Genomic DNA, 18128 nt, shown 5'->3' with positions numbered 1-18128 from the left:
TGAGCATAGCAGTGGGAAGGTTTGATTTTTTTCCTCCACAAATTTGCCATAGACCATCAGAAAATCAGAGGGCAATTTTTGATCATGCTTGTCCATCTTACCCTACTTTAAACAAATGAACACTGGTCCATAAAAAACAGATTATGTAATATATGTGTGTGTATAAGCTTACAGTAGATACATACATATATGAATATTATTCTTCCTGATGCTTTAGTAGAAATATATTGTTTATATACAAAATGTTAAGAATAACCATATATGAATATATATGCATGTAAACCATATAATTGCATAATTGCCAATAAGTGTATGTGCTTCACGTAGAAGCTGTTTTCAGTGAGCAGAAGATGAACCAGAACCTATTGACTTTAAAAGAACTATTAGAAATCTATTTGAAATAAAAGACTGAAATTCACTTGGTCTAACGTAAGTTAAGCAAATAATCCCTTGCTTAAAGGAGAACTCAACAATTCTACTGAATCATCAAGGCCATAGTCTCAAAACTAAAGCCATCTCACAAGTAGACTATTTAAAAAGCAGTATGTCTTTCATCATGTTTGAGCTACAACTATAATTAGATTTGTTCTAAACAAATGTTCCTAAATCACTGCTTATTTTTTAAATGACATATTGATTTGTCTGATCAGCTATTAGAGGTAATGTTTCATTATTTACCCCAATAATAAATGTATCTAATTGATGGTAGCTCTTTTGAATAGAGAGCTTTAATTCAGAAAATATATTTGTTTAGCTGATAAATCACATTTGTGCTTTTATTTCTAACTCTAAGTGATATGTGAATGTTCTTTTAGTAGAAAAATAGCTTTTGATGTGAAAATGAAAACAGTAGATTGAAAATGGAAATGGTAACATAATGCCATCTTCGATAATTCTGATTACTAATGGGAATAAAACACATGTGACCCAAAAAATAAATATTATTTGGAGATATTTCAGTGATATGTCTTCATCAATAAAATATGGCCCCCAAATAACTAAGATACTAAAAATGAACCCTGAAAAGTGTATTCCTATTCCTAGTTGCTAGATAAGTATTTTGGTACTCCATATATAACTGGAAGGAATTTTTACATAGCGTATTTATGGACCAAAAATAAAAATATGCTTGGTACATTTCATCTGGTTTTATGTGATCATTTTCTTTTTTAAAAGGCAATCTAAAATGTGATGTATTTTAGGATCTTGATAGTCATTTTAAATAAGTATATCACTTAATCAGAAGATAAATTTTTCTGCCTTCTATCACAATAAAATAGTTTGTTCAAAAATATTTCCTCTTTATTTACTATATTTTTTCTACCCAAAATACCTCATAAATAACATACGACTTTATAAGAATTGATAATTCATGTTTTTAATTGGTTCAAAGCAATAGAGTCATCTTTAAAACTGAAGAAAGGTTTTTGGGCTCCAAAATTTTAATTCCACTCCTATTTTAAAAACTACTTTGAAATAAATGAAAATTACCTAAATTAGAAATTATGTGGATTACTAAAAAACAATCTTTTTCCTTTCTATTTCCTTCCTTCTTTTCATTTTAAAATACATTTTCAAAAAATATACCTTTTTCTCATATAAATATAAGTTGCCAAATATTACTGGTGAATTTAAGGGGAAAGGTGCTTCAAAGAAAAAAATGCAAGAGTGGATTGCAAAGACAAATACCATATGATTTTCCTTGTGCATGGATCTAAAAAAAAAGTGTGGCTTGCAAATTTCATGTCTTGTACCTTATAATGGGGGAACTTATTTTCAGTTCTACTGCCACATAGCTTACTCAGTAACAAAGTTTTTAACTGTTTCAATGAAAATCTTATAAAATCCAATCTTTAAGTTTAGTCCTCAAATAAAATTACTAAAATTACCAGAATAAAGAAAATTCTTATTTTGCAACACGCCTAAAAAAACCTTTATAAGAATAGTCCATTCAGAGCAGATCCCACATTCGGTTATGGGGAAGCTCAGGACTATGTAGCCACCTAGATCCAGAAGTAGATTTAGGGAAGGAAAGAGTCAACAAGGGACCAGAGATGTGGGACAATCAGATAGCTGATCTCTTAAATGCAATCTGTTTATGTTTACAAGCACCTTTCCTTAAAGAATTTCCAGTTGACACTCCAGCTCCCATTTAAATATTCTATTTCTGTGAAGTAGGGGTATAAGTTTGAAGTCACTCTTATTGAAGAGCTGCCCAATATGTCTTTCACAATATGAAAGAAAATTTTCAAGAGTTTTCTAAAGGCATACATTTAGTCATTGGACAAATTAGATTTAATATTTCAACGTAGTTCTAATTTATGTGCTCTTGTAGAGGTACAATAATATATGGATGATTTTTAATGATATTTATTTGATATGATTTGAACCTTCACATCTTAATAAACTCCTTGAGAATTGTCATTTTTCCTGGATTGCTGTTCCTCAGAGAGTATACAAAGGACAGGGTATGTGTCCTTCTAATAACTTCAGATAGCTCAAATCTTCTTTTAAAAATATTTCAAAATAGGAGTTCCCATTGTGGCACAGCAAAAATGAATCTGATGTATCCATGAGGATGTGGGTTCGATCCCTGGCCTCGCTCAGTGAGTCAGGGGATCCGGTGTTGCTATAAGCTGTGGTGTAGGTCAGAAACATGGTTAGGATCCCATGTTGCTGTGGCTGTGGTGTAGGCCAGCAGCTATAGTTCTGATTCAAGTCCCAGCCTGGGAACTTCTACACGCCACGGATGCGGCCCTAAAAAAAAAAAAAAAAAAAAAAAAAGGCAAAAAAAAAATTAAAATATAACTTTAGATACATGAACACATTTTAGTATTTCCTTAAATAAATTTTAATCTCCAAATTATTGTATTTCCTTTCAGATATATTCACTTATACAAGTCTTTTACTCCCATTTGAAGTCTGCTCTTGGTCTTTTTCAGTTACTAATTTTACTGCATCTGCTTCTTGCCCAATATTCTCTTAGAGCCTCTGGCCGCCTCCTCTGAATGTTTACCTTTCTGTTCATGCTTGGACACAGCTGCAGCATCTTTCTCATCCTTCCCTTTGGGTTTAGGGGATGATTTCTGTGCGTCTTTTATTTTTGCAGCTGTTTGCTTCACTTTCTCCTGTTTCCCACCTTTCACTTCCTTTTTACTCTTTTCTTCAGCCTTTTCTTTAGTCTTAGTTTTCTTCTCTTCTGTATGGAGTTAAAGAAAAGTTGAATTATATTTCTTTTTTTTAAACCAATGCAGCATTTGGATTCTTCAGGGGATGTATATACAAATATGTTTAGTGGAAGGCAAGGCTCATACCAAAGAGCCTGATAAAACAGACTTTTTTTTTTTTTTGCTTTTTAGGGCCACACCCTTGGCATATAGAAATATGGAAGTTCCCAGGCTAGGGGTTGAATCAGAGCTACAGCTCTGCGACCTACACCACAGTTGACATGTCAACAGCAGATCTCCAACTCAGTGAACTCCCCAACCCACTGAGCAAGCCAGGGGTTGAACCCGCATCCTCATGGATACTAGTCTGATTCGTTTCCACTATACCACAATGAGATCTCCCTAAGAGACCTTTTAAAAGGATTTGATCCCTTTGTTTCACAATTGAAATATCTTAGAAGTCACTCAAGAAGCTAAATCATCAACACAGTATTTGTTAAAGATAGCTATGAGGAATGAAAATGTAAAATTATTTGCACTGGTAATGACTAATGGAAACAAAACAAAATCTATTAAAGGCTAACTCAGAGACATTCAGTTTCTAATGATTTGACTTCAAAGAGATGGAAAGAAAGCAGAAATTGGGATACTGGCTCCTGACAATCTTAAGCCAAAAATAATAATTCAAGTGACTTTTAAGGACCTTAAATACATCCTAGTAAACAGAAAGGGCAAGAATTATAATGTATACATGGATAAATGTGAATTATGATATATATACATATGTATGCTATACACACATATTCTTTTTTTTTTTTTGTCATTTTGACTTTTCTAGGGCACCTCCCATGGCATATGGAGGTTCCCAGGCTAGGGGTTGAATCGGAGCTGTAGCCCCCGGCCTACGCCAGAGCCATAGCAATGCAGGATCTGAGCCGAGTCTGTGACCTACACCACAGCTCACGGCAACACCAGATCCTTAACCCACTGAGCAAGGCCAGGGATTGAACCCGCAACCTCATGGTTCCTAGTTGGATTCGTTAACCACTGATCCACAACGGGAACTCCAATACATATTCTTAATTTGATATTATTATGTATATTTGGGGGGGGACTGGGAATGTGAACTAATCAGTCTGTGAATCTTTCAATTATTTTTAAAAAGCAATAATAATATAGGACACATTTGTGGAAAGTATTTATAACAGATGCTGTGTATTGGACATTATTCTAAGGGATCACATGTAATTACTAGACATCACCTTAAGTCTACTACTGTGTTGGATCCTCTCATGTCATTTGCCCACGTATTGGATAACCTCTATTGTCACTCAAGTTAAAGAATTTTATGAAAATATTCTGATTAAGTTTTTTGACTTCAGTACACTAAACAATTATTTGACACTAAGACAGGATAATATTATGAAGTATTACAGAGAGAAGAATGATAATGATAATACCTGAGGATGGCAAAACCAAAATCATCTGTGGTACTGCATTTGATTGAACAGACCAACATCTCCCCAAGCACTGTACCTCAGAAACTTTGCAGGGAGATATTGATGCTCTGTTAAGGATGGAGAGATATTTCTATGATCAAATAAATTCAGAAACACTAAGCTAAACTGGTTTCTTTACTATGAAATTTCTTAAATCCAAAACATATTAAGAATCTTCAAGGAGAAGGTTATGCTATCAACTATTTCCCAAAGTTACCTGACCATAAATTCTCATAGGAAAATCACCCAATATTCCACAAACTTCTAACATCTTTGTGGCTTCTGTGACTACAACCAATTGGGGGTTTTCTTCCTTTCCCTTTAAACCTTTTCTAAATTTCCTATGCTGGTTTCTGCTATGACTTTCAATCAGCATCATTCCAAAACCCCACACCAATATATTTATTAGTTTTTGCCTAAAGAGAAAGTTCCTCTGAGATGGCCAACAGCACCTCAGACTCGTACAACTCATATATACCTATAAGCTAACATACCCTTCCAGAGAGCCTGTTATGGCCTGGACTCGAAGCTGGTTGCCAGAGTTCTAAAGATAAGATAATATTGCTATCTGAGGAAAGTTGAGTACAGGATTTTAAAACCCTGTAATATCTGGCTTCATCCACTATCAGTATTTTTCCTAAAGTGTGGAAAAACCTCCAATAGATTACATTTTTTTTTTAAGAATGTCTCATGTATTTTCCAGGCTGTTTTTTTTATTTTTAATATTTTCCACACATACAAATTCCTTTGTACATAATCCCTGTCCACATATCTGTCTTTTCTATCAGACAGAGAGCAACTTGAGGATAGGAACTATGCTATTCATTTTTATAGCATCATAACATCTATATCAGAATGCTTATTTCAGAGAAAGCAAAGAATAATTGTTTGTGAATTAATAATTTTGATCAATAAAACAACTGAAATTCTCTTGTGGCACAGCCAGTTAAGTGGCTCCAGCATTGTTACTGCAGTGACTTGGGTTGCTGCTGTGGTACAGGCTCAATCCCAGGCCCAGGAATTTTCACATATTGTGAGCATGGCCAAAAAATAAATAAATAAATAAAACAATAAATGTTTAACCATATTCATATCATGTGTAAAATATAGTGACATAGAGACTGCATATGTAAATATGTGTTTAGGAATGGACTTGACAAAACCTGGAAAATTTGCTGACTGGTTTTTTGTTTATACCTTTTTTGTGTGTGATTGTTATTTTGGTTACCCTATTCACATCTTACAGGTAGAAGGTGATTTAACCATAGCTTTGTACTATGAAATTAAAGATATGTGAAACTGAGACATACCTTTAGTGCCATTATAATTTATAAGTGAGCAAAGGTAATTTTCTTAAACAAAGACTGCATCTAAAACCAATTCATTTTATCACTTTTTTTAAATATTAAATAATTAAAAATTCCCTATTTATTTTTAGATATTTTCAGTTGATCTTCATCTTTGAAACAGATAATACTGTCTCACCTTAAAAGCAAAAATGGATGAGAATTCAACAACAATGTGCATATAATGTAAAAAATACCATAAAGCAACACCCAAATTTATTTTTATCAAATTGGGTAGGTGTTCTCAAATATTGTGCCAAAATACTTTTCCTGATTTTTCTCAAAAATAATTTGAATGATATTGGAATTAGGATTCATTACGGAACAAAAAAGTAAAAAATATTGTCATGTTCAAATCACCCAGCTCAATTTGGGAAGACACTTCATTTATGATTTCTGTCAAATATAAAACAAAACGGTCTTATCAAAGGAATAACATTAGCATAATCAATCTAATTTTGGAATTAGCAATACCCACTAGCATCTATACCAGAATCAAAATGTCTTCAGTCAAGGTACAGAAACCACATTACCCAATTACTAACATACTATAAATTTTTGGAGTTAGGAAATAACCCATTTCAACTTTCATTCATTAAAGAACTGCCAACTGCTTAACTTTTTTCTCTCCCTCTCTCACTTACATTCTTATATTCTAATTTAAGTATCTGTGATTTTTGGCAGGGCAGGCTGCCTCAAGATGGCCCCCAAAGATTGCTACCTTCTGGTATCCATACCCTTGTATAATCCTCTCCCCTGGAACATGGGCTGGCCTAGGAATTTGCTGCTAACCAACAGTATGTGGTTTCCATGATTAGTTTATACAAAATTGGTATTTCTGTCTTGCTAGCTGATTCTCTCCCTTGCTAGGTTTGATGAAGCCAGCAATCATATTAGTGAGACTAGTCTGGCAAGAACTGAGGATGGCCTCCTGCCAACAGCCAGAAAGAACTGAGACTCTCATTCACCAAACCATGAGGAACTGAATCTTGTCAACAATCATTTAAATGAACTTGGAAGTAGTCCTTCCGCAGCTGAGCCTTCAGATGGGACTGCAGCCCTGTCCAACACATTGATGGCAGTCTTGTAAGAATATTAAGAGCAGAAGACTGAGCTAATCCATGCCCAGATTCTTGGCCTACAGAGACTGTGAGATAATAAATGTGTGCTGACTTAAGTCTCTAAATTTGTGGTAAAATTTTACACATCAAGAAATCACTAATAAAGTATTAAATAAATATTTGTTAAATAAATGATTAATACCTGAAGAATTTTATTATCTTTGGAAAGAATACTTTATTTATACACAGTTCACTTGGGGTTTTGTCTTAGCCCAATTACATACTAGAGTTTTTAATCTGGCCAAATTGTTTTCTCTCTCTGGAGGTAAGTTTCTTCATCTGTTAAGTTAGGTAATTAATTGGGATAATCTCTAACATCCTTACTAGCTTTAAGTTTCAATTCATCCACTTTAACTTCAATAAAATACTTGGTTAGCTCATGAAAAAACTTAGTAAACAATATATTTGCCTCAGATACCTAATTATTTTACACTGTGTATATAAACACATGAAATTTTGAAAATAGATTGAAATTTTTATCTAAACGCTAGTCTTTTGAAAATACTACATTGAGATTACTAATATATATATGGAGTTCTCGTCATGGCACAGTGGATTACGAATCCAACTAGGAACCATGAGGTTGTGGGTTTGATCCCTGGCCTTGCTCAGTGGGTTAACGATCTGGCATGGCTGTGGGCTGTGCTGTAGGTCACAGACGTGGCTCAGATCCTGCATTGCTGTGGCTCTGGCATAGGCCAGTGGCTACAGCTCCAATTAGACCCCTAGCCTGGGAACCTCCATATGCCGCGGGAGCAGCCCTAGAAAAGGCAAAAAGACAAAAAAGTAAAATAAAATATAAAATAAAATAAAATATAGCAATCACAAAAAACCTATATTTTAAAATATGAAGAGGGAGGAGGAAGTTAAATGGATGAGTAAGAGGACAGAGAACTCACCTGTCCCACAAACACATCAAAAATACATGTACATGTGAGCAATTCTCATTGAAAACAAATGGGAAACTGGCAGGGATACTCTTTTTACAACCCAGGCTGTGAAGAAAGATCCACATGAAATCAGGTAGGAAGGGAAGGGAAGCAATTAGGTCAAGACCTATACTTCTAGGAGGGGACACAGAAGAGGACACTAGCTGGGAGATTCCCTGCTGGGGAATGAGCAGTTTGAAACATATATTGGCCACCTCTGTCCTGGGGTCTGACACCAGGAGTATGAGTTTCCCTAGCTGGTTTGAAAACCAGTGGGACTGAGAGCAGGGCTGTAAGAAACCTAGATTCTGCTTGGAAGGACCACATACATGCTTGCTTGCTTCTAAAATAAAACAGAGGAAGCAGATTGAACTGCCCAGGATTCTAGCTGGTTTCCAGCAACCTCCCCAGCTTGTGCTCCAGTCTAAGATGAGCACCTGCTCTGACCATGCTTGCTCTGCAGTGCAGTTCCACACCAGGGCAAAGGCTGAGAATGCAGTTATAAAGGATAGAGCTGGCTCATCTGAATGGGGTAAGGACAGGCATTATAGGCACTTATGGAGGCAGCAGAAAAAGAACGGGCCAGAATTCTGACTGGTGCTAGGACTACCCCAATCCATACCCTGAACAATGCTGAGCACATACTCCAGCCCTTTTTGCTCTAGCACGGCTCCACTCTGGGCTGAAGGTGCCAGTGCTGGAAAGGAGAACATACAGTCAGAGGAAACAGAGCCAACTCAGTCCCAAATATCAGGGCTTCTCCACCAGTAACTTGGGGCCTGATCACACCCCCAGTAGCATGGTGCCAGCCAATGCACAGAGGAGAAGATAGGCTCACATCTGACTCTGGCCCTAGACCCTCCATCTCCAGCCCCACATCCTATCATGGTAAGAGCTTCTGGTACATCATGGGGAAAGATAAGACTCATGTTCACATAGATCCAGCCCTCCCAATAAAGCCATAGGGCACATACAGTCTAAAGATACACTCCCACACAAGGACACCCCTTCAAGACTGGGATAGCTAGCTTTTTCACCTAACTTTAGAGAGACAGAGAAAGTTAAACAAAATGAGAAGACAGGGGAATTTGTTTTAAATGAAAGAATAAGAAAAAAATCTCTAAACAACTAATAAATCAGAGATAAACAGTACCAGCTAAAAAGTTCAAAGCATTAGTAATAAGAATGCTAACTGAATCAGTGAAAAGAATAGATGAACACCATGATAATTTTCACAAGTAACTAGAAAGTATAAAAAGAACCAATTAGAACTGAAGAATAAGTGAAATGAAAAACACTAGAAGGAATTAAAAACTGTTGAGGCGATACAGAAGAACACATAAGTGATCTGGGAAATAATTGCAATCACCCAATTAGAATAGCAACAAGAAAAAAATTTTTAATGAGGATAGTTTAAGGGAGTTCTGAGACCACATTGAGCATACCAACATTCACATTATATGGGTTCTAAAAGGAGAAGAGAGAGAGAAAAGGGTCAAATATGCATTTGAGGACACTATGGCTGAAAACTTCCTGAATCTGAAGAAGGACAACAGATATTCAGCTACAGGAAGTACAGAGGATCTCAAACAAGATGAACCCAAACAGACCCACACCAAGACATAATTAAAATGAAAAATGTTAAAGATAAAAAGAAAATTCTGGAGTTCCCGTCGTGGCGCAGTGGTTAACGAATCCGACTAGGAACCATGAGGTTGCGGGTTCAGTCCCTGCCCTTGCTCAGTGGGTTAATGATCCGGCGTTGCCGTGAGCTGTGGCGTAGGTTGCAGACGCAGCACGGATCCCGGTTGCTGTGGCTCTGGTGTAGGCCGGAGGCTACAGCTCCGATTCGACCCCTACCTAGCCTGGGAACCTCCATATGCCGCGGGAGCGGCCCTAGAAATAGCAACAACAACAACAACAAAAATAACAACAACAACAAAAAAAAAAAGACAAAAAAAAAGAAAATTCTAAAGGCAGTAAGAGAAAAACAAAGAGTCATATACAAGGGAATACCTATAAGGCTTTTTTCTGCAGAAATTTTGCAGGCCAGAAGAGAATGGCCTGATATATCCAAAGTGCTGAAAGTGAAAAACCTACAACCTAGAATATTCTATCTAGCAAGATTATCACTTAGAAATGAAGGAGAGATACAGAACTTTTCAGTAAAGCAAAAACTAAAACAGTTCAAAACTGAGCAAGCCCTAAAAGAAGTGTTAAAGGGCCTTCCCTAAGTGGAAAAGAAAAAGCTAACAGGAAATAATAATCTGTAGGAAAGGAAAAATCCCACTAATAAAGGCAAATATATAGGAAAGGCTGTGGATCCACCACTTAAATAAGCTAGTACAAAGATTAAAAGACAAAAAAATTATAAAATCAATTCTAACTATAATAAACAGTTAAGGTATAAACATGAAGATGTAAAATATAGCATCAAAGAGACAAAACATGGGGGATTCACAGATACAGAGAACAAATTAATGGTCATCAGGGGGAGGGGCAAGATAGTGGTAAGGGAGTAAGCAGTACAAACTATTATGTATAAAATAAATAAGCTACATGGATATTACATACAACACAGGAATATAGACAATATTTTATAATAATTTTAAATGGAGCATAATCTACGAAAATTCTGAATCATTGTTGTACACTTGAAATTAATATTTTAAATCAACAATACCTCAATAAAAAAGCACAAAATTTAAAAATATATATAAAAATATAAATATATTGTATGATATCACTTATATATGGAATCTAAAAAATAATACAAATGAACTTATTTACAAAACAGAAATAGATTCATAGGGATAGAAAACAAACTTAATGGTTACCAATAGGGAAGGGAGAGGAGGGATAAATTAGGAGTATGAGTTTAACAGATACACACCACTGAATATAAGCCAGATAAACGACTATTTACAGTATAGCACAGGGAACTATAGTCAATATCTTATAATAACCTATAATGGAAAAGAATTGGAAAAAATTATCTATAGATGTTTAACTGAATTGCTTTGCTGTACATCTAAAACCACACAATTATACTTCCATAGTGTATATATATATATATATACATAAATAAAATATGAGGAAGAAATTTAAATTTAGTAGATAAGACTGAACAATCAGAATCCATACTTTTCTAACATCAAGCGACTTGATGAATTTAAAGTAATGCAGTCTGATAAAGTTTATAACGTTACATTGATATTCTAACTGATTTTTTTTGGTGTATCATCCAGACAGGTTAGGCCCTCAATGTTTTAAAATACTGATTGATGTGAATGCATTACCCTTCTTGAAAAAAGAAATCCTCACTTTAGTGCTGTAAAATTAAACTCAAGGAGTAATATTGGCCAAAACTGTAAACCAGATATGTTGTACTGGTTTCTTATTGGTATTGTAACTACTGTTAGGTTCATCCCAGGAAAAACAAGACTTAGCTCTAGGCTCTCGCCCAGCTCCTGGAGAGACATGACTAAGACGTGACTAAGTCTTCCTGAAATCATGTGATCCAATCTTAAAGACTACCTCACCCAGGAGAATGTCTAAACTTCTCATCATATCCTACTAACAGTTCTCCCAAACTTATTGGTCTGTTCCTTTTCACCCTAATTACATAAGAAATGGCCAATCAGCTTCCACACAGAAACCCCCTTTTCTTGGTACTCACATATAACCTCCCTCCTTGAATGGCTGGCTGCTGACCTCCCTTTGTGAGTCAGCCCGGCAGTATACCCTACTAATGAAGTGTTTTATGCATGAACTCCGGTCTTATCCTTTCGGCCGACCTTACAACTACCACATACTTAGCTGCTTAGCCCAACAACCATTTAATATCTCCTAGTTTTCATGATTCAAACGTCTTACACAATGTGTCTCAAATGGGTTTTCTGCTTAGGGTCCACAACGCTAAAATCAAGCTGTTGATAGGCCTGCATTTCTTACTAGATGCTCTGGAGAAGAGTTGGCTTCCATACTCATTCAACATAGTGGCAGATTCATTCCCTTCTAATGCTCTCCATGTGCCTCCCTCAATTTTCAAGCCAGTAATGGAAGGGCAAGTCCTTTTCACATTTCAAATCTTTATTTTTCTTATGCCATTTCTCTATGCTTTTAAAGGTTCATGAGATTACACTGAGCCCACCTGGATAATCCAGGATAATCTCCGTATTTTAGCTTCACTTTAACTACTTCTGCAAACTCCTTTTTGTCAGGTAATATAGCCAAGGGGATGACAGCAGGGGTGAAGGTCACGGGGGCCAAAATTGTGCCCACCACATACAGGCCAGTTCTTCATTTTTGTCTCACATTTGGAGATGCTCTATTATTTAAAGTATTCAGATTTATTATCCTTTTAGATATTCAATTTTAAATAAGGCCAAATTAATTTGCACATAACGGAAATGTTGAATGCATACAATCATCCAGCTATCTCTTGTCCAAAATATAATCTTGTAAAGTAAAACACATGATTTACCTTTTGCCACTGTCTTTGTTTCTGGTTTTTCTTTTTTCTCAATTTTTTCCTTGTGAGTTGCTTAAACAGAAAATTTTATATTATTAAACATTTTTAACAGATTTCAAGAGCAAGCTTTTTCTTGACCTCAATTTATAGCCAACAAAATCATAAACTAGTTTGAAGATTGATGACACTAATGAGCCAAATTCAGGAATAAAAAATTACAAATTTAATTACAACTGTATAAAACTTAATTTAAAAGCCTTGGCATTAATACTTAGAAAGTATATTGAAAGCTAGTCTCACCCTCCTGTTGAAAGTTATCATTCTAAATAGAATTTTAGAATAATAGTTTTCAGGAAAAACGAAATGAGAGAGTAATTTTAAAAGAATTTGTCAAAAGACACTTCATTTTATCAGGAGGAAGCACTGTCTTTACAATTAAAAAATAATTAAATCAGGATCAGATCTTTAATTAAGAACAATATTTCTCAACAAGAGCACAACTGATGTTTAGGAACAGTTTCTCAGTGTGAGGAACTGCCTTATGCACTGAGAAAATACTTAGCTTCCCTGGTCCCTGCTTACTAAATGGCCTTCACTCCAATGACATTTTAACAACCAAAATTTTTCCAAATACTCTCTAAAGGATATGGTTTTTGGTTGAGAACCACCAACAGGATATAAAGTAATCATCAAAAATTACTGATTGACTGGCACAACACCATAAGTCAATTATACTTAAATTTAAAAAAATTTAAATAAAAAATTAAATTAAAAATTACTGATCGAACACAGCTTCTTAACTGAACATTATTTGACATGATACCTGAAAACATTATACCTTCTTATTGCTTATGTAATAAATAAAACAATATGGGTCTATCATACTGACTTCTACTTACATAGTCTAGTAAAATCTTATGTCTCTCAATGATTTAAGTAAAGGAGTTCTGAGAAGTACAAGAGCATGGGCAGGTTATTCTTGTATTTCAAATATATTAAACTGTGGTTAGGTATTTTCCCAAATTATCTTACATTTTTCAATATTTACATACTATTTATTAGAGAATAATAATGAGGGTTGAAGAAGTTGTAGAAAATTAAATCATAAAATAAGAACTTTTAATTAAAACAACTGGCTTAAAGAAAAAGCCAAATTATTAGAGTACAAAATTGGAGCCCCAATTATTTTCATCTCTCTAACTATATAATAAGAATATTAATGTCTGTCAATTTTATTTATGGAAGGAAAAAATGTACTTAAAAATCTGTATTTAAAAATTGTTCTGTTAAAAGATAGTCTATGAATGGTTTCCCCAAAATTCTGGAGAGATGATGCAAGTTTCATAGAAAGCTTAGAGCACAATTCCAGTTGAAGACCACATGACCTTGGCAACTGCAGAGTTATCTACAGGGCAGGTGCCTTCTCCTCCAGGGTTTCAGCCTTTCCTCCTCAGCCTGCTGTACAGTCATCTCCACTACCATTTGGGGTTATGGGTAACAACTTGTACAGTGTTAGCTTAAAGAACTCTACACCAAGCCAAGCAAGGGGTACCATTCAGTCAAGGTCATCAGGCTATAGTATAGCATCTTATAAAAAGCAAACTCCTTTAATTGGTATAGAATAAATAAAAGGACATGATTAAGCATTTTGTTTCTGCTCTTCGATGTGGACAAATTTCCTTTAAATGTATAATTTAGGGGCAACAAATTCTCAGTGATTTTTTTAATGAAAAATATTTAACCATGGTCAAGGTTGAAAAAAAACAAGAAATACAAATTATTTTATTAGGTCAAGCGTCCACAGAACCTGATGCCAATAACTCTATATAAGTCTATACCAGGTAGGAAATGGAACCTGTTTCTAAAATAAAGAAGATGGCTGCATTGAAATTCATAAATGTGATCACAAAGTAAACATTAATAAAATAACTATTTAATTCAAATTTTCAAATGTGATTTTAGAATAAAGAATGGGGAGTTCCCATCATGGCTCAGTGGAAATGAATCTAACTAGTATCCATGAGGATGCAGGTTTGATCCCTGGCCTCACTCAGTGAGTTAAGGAGCCAGCATTGCCATGAGCTGTGGTATAGGTCACAGACATGGCTTGGATCTGGTATGGCTGTGGCTGTGGTATAGGCCAGCAGCTACATCTCTGTTTCAATCGCTAGCCTTGGAACCTCAATATGCCATGGGTGCAGCCCAAAAAAGAAGAAGAATGAAACACATTTCAACTGATCTGATTCCTGAGCATTGTAAAACATTCTAGCTATATGAAATGTTTTACAATTAAGACAGGCTACGTATATTGTGGACACAAAAATCAGCTGAAATCTAGCTTAAATAGCCTAGACATGATCCATTCTAAAACAAGAGAAAAATTTAGAGTTTTATTTTACATCATACATCAAAATAAATTTTGGATGAATGAAAGTTAAGTGTGAAATATGAACCTAATTTTTTTAATGTGAGGAATATCAGTAATTATTGAATTAATCTTCAGATGAAGACTCAAGAGCAGAAACACCAAAAGAAAACAACATACCTAGCCATATAAAAATTCAAGAATCAAAATGCACTCATGCATATCACATATTTGTACTCACACATGTCTATTCACACAGACAGAAACCCTTACATTAACTACAAAACTAAGAAATATATTTGTAAACATAATAAACCAGGGACATATACTTAAATTACACATACACATGCCATCAGGAGAAATGGACATTGACTGTGAACAGTTACACAAGAAACGTGTATCCCTAAAAAAATCACATTCTTCAACCCGCAAATAACAAGCAATTCAAAGATATAATGGAAGAAAATACCTCCATTTAAATACTACACAACTTTTTTAAAGGAATGAGAGAAATATCTATTTACTGATATGGAAAGATCTCTAGAATATATAGTTTAATAAAGCCAGAATATAAAACATTTTAAATTTTGTGTAAAGACAGGGAGACACAATAACAATGCATAATGAAATCTGAAAAGATGCATTAAAAAGCTCATAAAAGTGGTTTACTGTGTGTATATGGGAGTTGATGAAATAGGATCAGAGGGTAGAAGCAAGGCAGTCTGAAGCTGTCATAAGGTATCTTCATGTGCTAAACAATAAGTGTGCATTGCCTATGCTAAACAAACAACCTACCCCCCAAAATTTTATAAACTCCAGTCTAGTAGGTAATCAAAGAATGCAAGTTAAAATAACAAAGTACACTTTCTTACCTGTTAAATTGGCAATTATTTTCTGAAATAATATCCTCATTGTTAGCTAAGCAATCTCAAAACTGCCAGGGGAAAAATTGATACATTTCTAGAAAGTAAATTAGTAACAGAGTTCAAGGAAGTCTTAAGTATTTTATTCCTTCAACCCAGAAATTATTCTTTTCAGATTCAATTCTAAGGAAAATTATCATAATTTTAAAAATAAATTAATCATCATCTAAAATCTGACATAAAGGAAAAAAGGGTCGAACAGGGAGAAACCAATGTGTAAAAACAGCAATAAGAATAACTCCATACCTTTCTTTTCAGGTTTTTCTTTTTCTTTTGCTTTGTCTTTTTCTCTGTGTGTAACTGGAAAGAAATAGACATTTTTTCATTTAAATAAAGAGAATGAATGATGAGAAGATCACATGGCAGTCTTTAAGGTCAAAAACTTAATCTAATGCCTTTGGAAATCTTTTTTTAACTACCATGAGGTTTTATATAGGTTTAAACAATAAGATAATTATAGATATTTTAAATTGCTATTTTTACTTTATAATCAAGGACAAACTTATCCAAAAGCAGGTTTGGTTACAAAGAATACCCTTCAGCTTTTCCAAATCTTTACCTTCAATTTAATGAGTTGGAAAGTTTTTAAAAATATGCCATGCTATATGGAAAAGAAGTACAGCTCAATATTGGAGAAAAACCAAAAATATGAAGACAAAAATACAGAGGTAATCTTCTGAATCTGAAGCAAAGAACACTCAACCTAGGTAGTACACACTAATCTCCTACAGAAAAACTCCATGCTAAAAGTTTTTGAAAATATAGTAGGATGAGACAAGGATGACACCAAATTCATTCCAAATAAACAAAATTTAATTCAATATGAGCTATGATTCAATTAATTAATATAGGAGGTCTCAAATTTAAGTCATATAATCATAACTCCTATTTATGGCACCTCCGATTCCAAGACAGAAACTTGCAACTCATCCAGGATTAATTTTATATTTTTCATTTTTGTTCATTTGCCAAATTTTTTCAGTCCTTCCTTTTTAACATTCGTTTTACCTCTTTTCTTTTTTTGTTTGTTTGTTTTGGGCTGTGTCTACAGCATAAAGAAATTCCCTGGCCAGGGATGGAACCCGCGCCACAAGACTCAAGCCACTGTAGACACAATACTGGTTACTTAACCCACTGCATCACAAGAGAAGTTCCTTGCCCATCTTTTATGTAATATTACATTCCCCACCTATCATTTTTTTACACAAAACTATAGAAAGAGAATCAGCTATGTGCTAAAGACTTCGCTAGACAAGACAGACTTCATCCTTGATGTCAACAAGCCAATGGATGACGGATGCTAAACAAATAATTACAAAGGTAATTGTTATGAAGAAAATACTCAGGTGGCCTGTCAATGTACAAAATGAGATCTAATCTAGTCTGTGTGCTTAGGGAAGGTCCTTTGACAGAAATGACACTTAAGGTTGTGAAAAATGAGGACAAATTAACTTAGGGAATGGGAAGGAGAAAGGGAAAAGAGACTGTTTTAAAAGTTGGACTATGATGTCCTTCTTGGGCATATTATTATTATAAATTTTATTCAGTAATATTCTGGATTATTGGAGTAGCCTTTCTAAAATAAAAATCTGATTATACCTTTGACTTCATACAAGTGTTAGTATTTCCCTCATTGCTTAGCATGACATCTATCATAGGGCAGGCACTATATCAAACAGAAATGTTTTATTTTTCTAGTGATCTGACATTTGCTTATCAATCCAATCTTACCTACCAGGAATTTCCCCTTGACCTTTACATTCTGGTTATAACAAAATGCTTAGACTCCATAAACATACCATGTACACTCCTAATGCCTTTGCATCTCTGCCCCCTTATGACTTCCACCTAGAATTCCCATGCCCCCATTTCCTCTGTTCCATGCAACCTGTCAGTCCCGGCTCTAATGCCTCTTCCTCTGTAAAGTGTTCCTTGATCTTGACTTATTCTATATGCCAGCTGCTCCATGTGCATAATTCTAGCTTATCAATGAAGTAATAATACAATACTTGCTCATAAATCTGACTCCCCAGTAGGTGAACTCTCTTTGGGGCTAGGCCATATTATTTTATTTTTGTATCCTGGTTCATCACAGAGTGTCTGTCATATAGTGGACTCAAAATAGATATCTTGAACTAGAAAAATTCTAATACTGTAAGAAGAAACATAATATAATATACAAGAATATTAGAATATTTATTATAAAATAAATATTTTCATCTTCTAATACAATTTTATTTATTGATGATGTGGTATAGGTATAATATACACTGTTTGCTTCCAATCATTTATTTTTTTTGCAAT

At 34.6% G+C, this 18128-nt stretch overlaps 1 protein-coding gene and 1 long non-coding RNA gene across 2 annotated transcripts in view; one reads left to right on the top strand and one right to left on the bottom strand.

The window, feature by feature from the left end:
* Nucleotides 1-7283, top strand: part of LOC125115417 (uncharacterized) — a 56028-nt gene extending 48745 nt beyond the window's left edge. The window contains exon 4 of the long non-coding RNA XR_007132107.1: nucleotides 6883-7283. This is a non-coding gene — a long non-coding RNA (uncharacterized LOC125115417). The remainder of the gene's footprint in view (nucleotides 1-6882) is intronic.
* Nucleotides 2834-18128, bottom strand: part of LOC125115401 (triadin-like) — a 124003-nt gene continuing 108708 nt past the window's right edge. The window contains exons 6-8 of the mRNA XM_047759389.1: nucleotides 16071-16124; nucleotides 12549-12608; nucleotides 2834-3199 (exon numbers count right to left, since the gene is read on the bottom strand). Coding sequence (XP_047615345.1) covers nucleotides 2952-3199; nucleotides 12549-12608; nucleotides 16071-16124 — 362 coding nt within the window. The 3' untranslated portion in view covers nucleotides 2834-2951. The remainder of the gene's footprint in view (nucleotides 3200-12548; nucleotides 12609-16070; nucleotides 16125-18128) is intronic.

This window comes from Phacochoerus africanus, chromosome 2 (genome assembly GCF_016906955.1).
Source record: "Phacochoerus africanus isolate WHEZ1 chromosome 2, ROS_Pafr_v1, whole genome shotgun sequence".
Classification (NCBI taxonomy): Eukaryota; Metazoa; Chordata; class Mammalia; order Artiodactyla; family Suidae; genus Phacochoerus; species Phacochoerus africanus.
Note: the sequence above shows the minus strand (reverse complement) of the source record. Positions and strands in the feature narration are given on the sequence as shown.